The sequence below is a fragment of the Sturnira hondurensis genome, unplaced genomic scaffold, assembly GCF_014824575.4.
Source record: "Sturnira hondurensis isolate 20B ecotype Veracruz unplaced genomic scaffold, ASM1482457v3 Scaffold0020579, whole genome shotgun sequence".
Taxonomy (NCBI): Eukaryota; Metazoa; Chordata; class Mammalia; order Chiroptera; family Phyllostomidae; genus Sturnira; species Sturnira hondurensis.
The window spans coordinates 3,402,672-3,411,838 of NW_028093210.1; the positions used below are offsets into that span (position 1 = coordinate 3,402,672).

Consider the following 9,167-nt stretch of genomic DNA (forward strand, 5'->3'; position numbering starts at 1 on the left):
GAAATAAAGAATAAGAACCCTGAAGACCAGGGCTCTGCTAGTGCCCAAAACACAGCGTGATTCAGGGAACCCTAAAGCTGCACCGTTAGAAATGCATTCCTTGGGATCAAACCCTGGCCCTGCTCACACAGCCCCTTTGAAAACGCAAAATGTTCTTGCAATAATCTAAGTCATAAAGGAACTGGATTTGCTTATTAAATCAGTTCTCCAACAAGGTGGAAGAGGCTGAAAAAGGAAGCTCAGGCTGAATGAAGTCAAGGAGCTAACTGGGCAGTCTTCACTCATGTGTGAGTTATTTCTGTTAAAAGAGGTAGAGAGAAGCAAAGAACAGAGAAACAAGCACCTAGTCAGAAGACAGATTCAACTTCCTCAACTCTATTGCTGAAGACCTCTGCCTGAGTCTAGAGGTCTCCTCCAAACACCAGGAGAAAACACCCAAGCCCAGAGAAGGATAAAATCGGGGTCTTTCCACGAAATCCCAGATGAGTGAATGACCTGGAGGGGCAGAGAAGTACTTTTTCTGAAACAAAGATCAGCGAAGTCCACAAGTTTCCTCCGCTTATAATAAAGCATCGTTCAACACTCCTTCAAGCCACTTAACATTCTAGCACTCTTATTCCCAGCCCACCCACCCAGTGTCCAGGAAGCCACCTCCTCTACCCAAGTTTCATTTTCAATGTTTACCTGCTTTGGATAGAATATTATCATCTTGCATTATTTCCCCCTCCTGATTCATATTTATGGTACAAATATAGTGACAGAAAATATCTAAAAGAAGAACAGATCATCTGTTCTCCCATTGGCCTAATATAAATTGTAAATTCTCTCTGTAATCTGTATTTCCATGCCTGTGTCTTTACCTTGCAGGTCTGAGGACCACTGAGGAACAAGCCCTAGGGTCCCTCAAGGACACTCCAGACCCCTCCAAGCAGTACTTACTTCACTGAGGGATGGTCTCAATGCAAATCTGAGCACCTCTCCTCCCACCCACATGCTATCTCCTTTCTTCCTTCCGCATTGCACTTAGAATAAAAGCTAACTTCCTGTGGTCTTTGGATTCTGCAAGATCACTCTCGACTCATTAGACACTGTGCTTCCCCACACTACCTTCCACCCACCATGGCCCACTTTCCACTCCTGCAGGAGGCACTTTCCTACCCCGCTTTTCCTCTAGCTGACTGCTTCTTCTTACCCTTCTGGCTTCGGCTTAAATGTAACTTCCTTCCACCACCCTGAGGAGATTAACCCCCACTTCATTGCCCATCTCCAGCCCAGCACCCCGCCCTTGTTATTCAGGGCATTTATTACAACTTGCAATGTCTATGCATGCCTGTCTGCTTGCTGGCTGTCTCTTTCATGAGGCTGTAGGCACCACAGAGGAAGGAAAATGCTGTCCTATTGGCTGTTCTGACACCAGCAGCTGGAACAGCACAAGAGGTTCAGAGAAAATACTGTCCATTAGACGAAAACCGGGCTTCTGGCCCGAGCTGCGTGCTGGCAGCTGACGTGCTTTGGCTTCTAACAGTCATTAGATAGGGTCATTTCCTAGGCCCACTTATTGGAAGACAATCCCAGGCTTTCCAAATAACATGGGGAGGAGCGGACCATGGGTGGCATCTTCTATGAAGGCCACTCCTCATCAGGACAACCGAGCTTCACGGGTCCGAGGAGCCCCCCAGTACTTCTGGACTCCACCTCCTCGGGCTCCCCCAGGCCCCACCCAGACCCTGGCAGCATCACCCCGAGTAAGGAAACAGCTAGTCGCGAAGAGGAGGAAGCGCCGGCGGAAACCCGAGGGAGAGGCGCGCCTCCGATCGAGCGGCTCACCCCCTCGCACTGACAGAGTCGGACTCGCCAAGATCAGGGCAAAAGGGGATATCTCTCCCACACACTAGCCCCAGGCAGGAGCGATCGGAGCGGCAGGGAGAAGGAGCCGGCGCTAGCATCTGCCGAGCCGCGGCTCCCCGGCGAGGCAGACCGGAAGCTGGGAAGGCAGGCAGCCTTGCGGGCCTCAGGCCTCGACTCGGCTGGGTGGGCTGCGCGGCCTCAGGGGTCCAAAGGCCAGAGGGGCGTTCCGATCGAGCTCACGGAGCTGCCGAGAGCCTCCGGGAGCTGCGGACACTGCCTGCCGGGCGGCGACGGGGAGGACCGGACGCCAGTCCCGGGCCTGAAGGGGGAGCCTCGAGATGTACTGGCTCGGGGATCAGTGCGCAGGGTCCCGGGAGGGAAAGGGGGAGCGGGGCCCTAGGGCCAGGCTCACCTCACGACGGGATGGCCGGGCTTCCGTGTGCCGGAACTTGGACACCTTGAAGCGGCTCATGGCGACGGGGACCCCGGAAACCCAGCTTCCAGGACCGGAGCGTTAGCCTTCAGGTGCACCGCCAATAGCCGCGACTACCCCCGCCTCCAGCTCCACCCGCTGCCCACCGCCCTCGGCCACGCCCTGACATACTCCAGCCAATCGCAGCTCGCTCCTGCCAGCTCAGCCCCGCCCACTGCCCAGCCCAATCGTTGCTGGTTTACTCAGAGGACCCCGGCGGGGTTGGTGAAGGGGCCTACAGGACCAGCGGAAAGGTCACGTGTACTGGTAAATCCGCCTGACCCAGAGTTGTGACAGCGTAAGAGCTGGGGGCAACAGCTCTGATTTTGTGTGCAGGTATTTGCCTCCAGAGGCTTCTTGGAGGAGGGGGAGCGGGGCTCAGCCTGCCCTCCCTGGGGAGGAGAGATGGCAGGAATGCACTAGTTCCATCCATTTCAAGTATGGGGATTGCGGTGAGGAGGCACTGGTCCTGGTCCCACAGATAGTGAGTGGCAGGAGGGAATGCAAGCCCAGGTCTGACTCAAATCTTTCCATGGGAAAGCCTAAAGCCTCAGCATCACACCCACCCTGCTATGGCCAGGTGGTCTCTGGGAGGGGTGGAGCCTTCAGCATCCCTTTATTAGGGCCTGCCTTGACTGCAGGCCTTGGGTGCAGTGAGACAAGACTCCTCTAAAGAAATCAATGTATCCTTACAAGTAAGCTGAAAAGGTGAAAGATTCGGGCAGTGGAAAATGCATTAAATAGCAAATGTGCCCAAGGGCGTTCCTTGCTCAGTCCAGGGACCACTCAGGAGAAAAAACAGCTTATTTATTTCACCTGGGGCCATTCATCGCAGACGAATTTCTCTTCAAAAATTGACTCACAGTGATTCCAGAATATGCTTTTGAAACGAGTAGTAAGAAGCTAGAAATATTCCTTGGCAAGCAGAAACTGAGATAGCCTAACACCATGTCTGAGCAATTTACATTCAGGTGCATATGTTGACCAAGGTAGAAGGTCCGAGTGCCTGGGGCAGTGGGGAGGGGGCCACGCAGAGACTGGGAAAAGAAGGACCTCATCCCTAGGATAACCTCTCATCCCACTGCCTTTCCTCCCTGGAGATAACATCTAAGATAACATCTAGGCCTCAGTTGTATTTCAGCTCCAGGCCCAGAAAAGCAGCAAAAGCCAGCTGAATGATACCAGAACCAATTGCAATGAAGACCCTGCCACTGACCAACCAGGGGAGACCATGACCCTGAAAGGGCACACCTGGATAACAGGTATATTTTGCTGAAACCTTCCCGAGACTTTGCCTGAGATTCCCTCCTGTAAGAGGGAGAAAAGGCTCAAGACAAAGGACCAAGCACATGAGCTCTCCTGTGCCATTCCCTTCTTCTTCCCCCACTTCAGTTGTCACAGAAGATGTCTCACCCATGCATCTCCTAAACCCTAAGGCCGTGGGCATCAGGAAGCTTGACCCTAGCTTATCCCCTGAACCTGCCCCTAAGGCCACTTTTTCTCTGACTTCCCAGTGAGCTAAGGCAGCCCAGACCAGGCTCTCCTGTTGCTTCTTCTATACTAAGCCCTTCCTTGGTTTATGGTCCATCCCCAGCTTTAATAAATGTGTTGTATCCTCATAGTCCCCTGGACTTGTGAAATCTTCCCTGCATGAAGTCAAGAACCCACACACCGCAGATGGCCCTCAGCAGACCCACTCAGGGCCAGGTCCCTTATTAAGAAAAAAATTTAATATTAATCAAGTATACAACTATTGCAGAGTTCATGTAAACCTGCCCAATTTGCTTTATGTCACTTCATTGTTATCACTGAATTCATTTTTGTTTTTTAATCTACCTTTACATCAGATGGACCTAAATGGGCACAGTCAGCAAGTGAGAAAGCCTTTAAACCCCGGAGGTAACAGAGGGACATGCCATTGTAACAGTGCAGCCAGGGCCCCCCCCAAGTATGGATTTGTTATGGGGTCCAGAACTCAGAGTGTCCAGGAAATAGTAATAATACAGGATGCCCTCACCCCCCTCACCCCTGCAAGTCTGAACTGGGGGATGGGACACATGGAGCAGGGCCATTAAGCATTGTTCTGCATAGCAACAGTTTTGCAACTTCAGGCATGGTCATTTAATATATCTATAATTCTTAACCGGTTCTGTGGATGTATTAAATAGCTGTGGCCATCTTCCTGGCTTTGAGCCAGGAAGATGAAAGTGACTTCCACCCAGGATGTAACTGGGAAGCAGCTCCCCCTGGTTACAGCATCTGCCTGAGAACTTAGAGATAATTGACTCCACACCATGGGGCCATGCCTGCCCAGACTTACTATGGCAGCCCAGAAAAGCTGGGGAAAAAATATGAGAATGCTGGCAGGTGTAGCCAATTGTGGGAGGAATTGAAAATGGAGCTGCAGAGGAAGACTGGTGCTGGGATTTAAACCCAGGTGTGGCAGCCATGCTAGGAGGGACTACATGACTTTGGACTAAGGGGGTACCCACGCAGCTTTGGTGAGAGAGGGAGAACAACACAGCTTTGGGGCTCCCTTTGCCATGCAGCTTAGAAAGCTGGGAAGCAAGATGTGGCAGCAATGTCAAGCTCCCTCTTAGCAGTTTGGAAGAATGCAGGAGAGATGCTGCAAGAAGTAAAGAGTAAAAGGACTCTTGCTGGTGGGCCATGAGAAGGTGCCATGCGGGTTTGAACTAACCGGAGATTGCAGCAGCAACACGTTTGATGGTGCTGGGAACCGAAGGACGCTTGCCAGCTGAGCATGTATTACTGGGAAGAACCGGGGGCTACCTGTGCCTTCTGAACTTCTACTTCTTTTCCTGAGATTCGGTACCCCAGACTGGGCAGAGCAGTGAAGGAAGAACTGTGTGTGTTGGTGGGTGTTTTATGGAATTTTGGGATTTTAATGAAGGCATTAAGTCATTACTCTAAGTCTGTACAACCTTTGAATAAATAATTTCTTTTTACCAATCTCTGACATTGAGAGATGTCATTCTCTGGTGGCAGGCAAGGCAAACCTAGTACAGAGGGACCCGGGGAGAAGGTGGGGGTCTGTTCAGTAATAGTCTATCGTTCCCACCCACCCTTGGGTCTGTTTTGTAACACCATAGGCTAAATCTGGTCCACAGGTATGTTTTAGTTGGTTCACAAAGTGTCTTCAAAATTGGGACATTTCCTAAAAGCTTGGATTTCAACCTTTCTTGAAAAACAAAGATTTGGCAGTGGTGGGTCCACAGCCAACACAGCTAAAATGAGTTGGAGCTGAGAAGCACCCACCACCTTTAAAGCACACTTTTCCATTTCCCTCGCCCTCACTGGTCCCTGTCATCTTACACATGGCCCCTCCACCCTTACACTTGTGGAAGAAAAGGGGCCACATACTGAATCTGACACACTCAGAGGAGGACTGCATGACAGCCTTGCAAACTGAGAGACTTAAAGGAACCACAAAGGATGATCTGAAGTTAACACTTACCAACTATAAGCAATCCATGGCCCTGTCCTAGGCCAGCATCTTTTTCTAACAAAGGTCATTCTTTACCTTAACTGAGCCTGTCTGTTGTCTTTTTGCATCTAAGATACTGTCTTTGCAATGTCAAGACAATTTCCTTTTGTGGGGAGGGATGGGTGGTGGGCTGGGATGGGAGTAAAAGATAGAAAACTGTACTTGAACAACTAAAATTAAAAAATTTAAAAAAATAAATATTAAAAAAGATAATTAATTTCCTTTCTCCAGCCCCCTCAGGGCACAATCTCCCACCACAGCAGAGACCTCTAGAGCCCCTCATTGTTACCGTGTTCTCTCAAATACCATCTCTATGTGCTGTAAGTGTTCGTTGTTAACTAGGGTGTACCCACCAGTACAAAAGAAGTATGTGTTTATTATTTTACTTTTTATCCAATCCCAGAGATTTCCCCACTTTCCTTTCTCCCACCTCCCTAAGCTATCACTCATGGATTTCATGTACCCCCCCGCTTATGTCTCCTCCTTTGATTGTGATGTATACAGTAAATAAAGTGTTAACCTGCCATTCTTCAGAGCATTTCTCAAATTGTTGAGATTTTGCTTCCCAGTAATTATCATCAGTTTGGCTCAAATAAACTCACAAAAATTCTCTATAGGTTTGAATATTTCTTCTATTGACACACTTCACCTCCCTGGCCCCGGCACCAGGGGTCTGTGACCCCTAATCTTTCCTGAGAAAGAGAGGAGCCGTAACCTGGCTGTTTGGGATCACGTGACTGTATTTCTACAAATGAGGCTGGTAGGAGCAGAGCTGGAGAGTGTCATCTTTGCTATTGCAACAGTGACCAACCTGAGCTCCACGGCAGGGAAGAAGGAAGGGCCACAAACAGTACCAAACAGCAAGTGGGGTCCTGCTGCCCACCACCTGCTAGGCAAAATTCTGGAGGCAGGGGTTTGGTGAAAAACGAAAGGAGTCGTTACTCAAAAGCTACACAATTTTGAAATAACAGCTTTCCACATGCTCTAGTTACTTAAACCTATCAATTAAGACCAAAATCTTGCCCTGGCTGGTGTAGCTCAGTGGATTGAGTGTGGGCCTGCGAACCAAAGGGTTGCGGTTCAATTCCCATTCGGGGCACATGCCTGGGTTGCAGGCCAGTTCCCAGCGGGGGACACACGAGAGGCAACCATACATTGGTATTTCTCTCCTCTCTTTCCTTTCCCCTCTAAAGATAAATAAATAAAATCTTTAAAAAAATTTTTTTAAAAATACCAAAATCTTTAAGTCTTGAGTTCCAGCTTTAATCACTTAAGCCTGTCAATTAAGACTAAAATCTTTAATTCCTGAGTTCCCCTATCATTCCCTGATGCAGACTCCGGCCTCCCAGAGTCTGTGTGTTGTGGACGCGGTACACAAATTCACACAGACTACTAAGTCCTATGGAGAAAAAGGGATGGCACGGCCACTTTCTCAAGGGGAGAGCGCCTCTGAGTCCCTCGACCACTCTCTCAAGAGGACAGCGGTCTGATCCTTGCCTAGACAAGCTTTTATTGGTTTCCAGGCGAATTACATCAAAGAATGTTCTCATTATTTCTGGATTTAGTCAAGCGATTACTTCTTACAGATAACAAAAAAGGAGAAAAAGTTACAAATGCAAGGAAACGATAAAAATGATTGATTGCGTTACATTTCATCCTTGGGACGTCTTAGCACAGACTTTAGGGAGTTGCTTCAGAGATATACATTAAACATCTGCAGTCTTAACTCAGGGTGAAGGATTTTTAGCAAAAGCAAGTCTCATAGCAGCCTAGGTACAATGCAGGCCTGATTCCCCATGGGAAAGCTGATCTGCACACCTGGCTCCTGTGTGCCACCTTGCATCGATCAGTTTTCCCGATCAATACTTTCCGGGCTACATTTGCCATTGCCATGCCAATCGGTCCCCTATAATTACCCCTGTTAGTTTTGAATTACCTTATTTCTATCAGGTTAATTTACAAACTAAAACAACGTAAGATACAGAAGGTTTACAATTTGGGAAGAATTGCAGGCTTCCGCCTCGGCGCCTATCCCCTCTAGCACACCCAAAGAAAAATAACCCTGCCACCCTCTGCCAGGACAGACCAGTTCTGGGCTGCACTGAGAGTTCCTTCTCCCATTTAAGAGACCATCCTTTGGGAAGTGTGGGCATCTGCAGCATGATCAACCAGGCACCCTTAAGGAAGAGCAGGAGAGAGAGTCTCTGCCCTCCTTCTGTTTAAATCTTCTGGCCCATAATTCCATGCACATCAGAGGCAGTTCAGCTTCTCAGCCAATCCTGTCCTAGGATGCTTACCATTGCCTCAGGCAACCTCCTCCTATGGTCCCTCCTAGTCCTCCCCAGTAATGTGATCAGATCACTTTGTATCAGAAGGATGTGGAAACCCAGAGAGTGACCATCTCACATGTTCCCAGATCCATCTGCATTGAGAGAATGATTGTTTCTAGTAGACAGTTCAGAGCTCTAAGGCTGCTGAAAACTTGAGCAGAATAAATTACTTCATGAACTGCAAAGCTGAACTGACATCCTCTAAGTTTCCTTCCAGTTCATGGGCCTATAAATTACCAGCTTTGTTCCTTTATGTTTCCATTAATTTCACCTGATTATCTCTAAGGACCCTGGAAGACACCACTCAGCTGGCAGCCCAGTTGGTGTTGGTTCCCCCATGGTGGACAGCCCAATCTCTTCCAGGACTGTTGGGAGCTAGTGCAGCAGAAACTTCAGGAGAGCCCTCTGTGGGGACTAGCATTAGTGGTCCAAGGTCCAACTACCTTTACAGAACCAGCAAATGATATTAATGGAAGTGAGGAGATTTCCAGCCTTTTAGATAGTGTCTTTTGGATGGCAGCACCTAAAAACAGACACAGCATTGAAGTTAAGGGGTGTAGGAGAAGAAATTCTCATAAGCTTATTGAAGTTAAGAACAACCTAGCCCTGGCTGGTGTGGCTCAGTGGATTGAGTGCTGGCCTGTGAACCACAGGGTTGCTGGTCAGTTTCCCAGTCAGGGCACATGCCTGGGTTGCAGACCAGATTCCCCAGTGTGGGGTGCACAAACATAGACATTTGCCTGAATGTGGTCACCTGAAGGAGAAATAATGTCCTTTGTGGATATTGCTATGAGAAGGTGTGCAAGGAGACTGCAGAAATAAGAAGACAGGGAAACAAGAAGGGGGCTCTTCTAAGGTTCCTACTGCAGAGATCCTGGTGCTGTACAAGGGAGAAACACCGACACCATCCGAACGAGGGTGGGACAAGAGGATCATTGAACGAGACAGGAAGCGACCATCCTGGTTGAACCAGAATCGACACCAGAGATGTTTAAACAATATGACAACATAA

General features: G+C 48.9%; 1 protein-coding gene, 1 long non-coding RNA gene and 1 pseudogene across 5 annotated transcripts in view; 2 read left to right on the forward strand and 1 right to left on the reverse strand.

Annotated features, from left to right (window-relative positions):
• Positions 1 to 2,419, reverse strand: part of CORO7 (coronin 7) — a 72,946-nt gene extending 70,527 nt beyond the window's left edge. For all 4 annotated transcript variants that reach the window (XR_005064129.1, XR_005064130.1, XM_037029843.1 and 1 more), the window contains exon 1: positions 2,261 to 2,419. Coding sequence is in view for 2 of the 4 variants with exons in the window: in XM_037029843.1 (XP_036885738.1) it covers positions 2,261 to 2,320 (60 nt within the window). In the remaining 2 variants the exon portion in view is untranslated. The remainder of the gene's footprint in view (positions 1 to 2,260) is intronic.
• Positions 2,420 to 2,426: 7 nt separating this feature from the next.
• Positions 2,427 to 3,939, forward strand: LOC118975754 (uncharacterized). Its single transcript, XR_005064133.1, has 2 exons — positions 2,427 to 2,587; positions 3,451 to 3,939. It is a non-coding gene; the product is annotated as an uncharacterized LOC118975754 (long non-coding RNA).
• A 2,637-nt stretch (positions 3,940 to 6,576) lies between these two features.
• LOC118975799 (39S ribosomal protein L32, mitochondrial-like) lies at positions 6,577 to 9,167 on the forward strand (annotated as a pseudogene).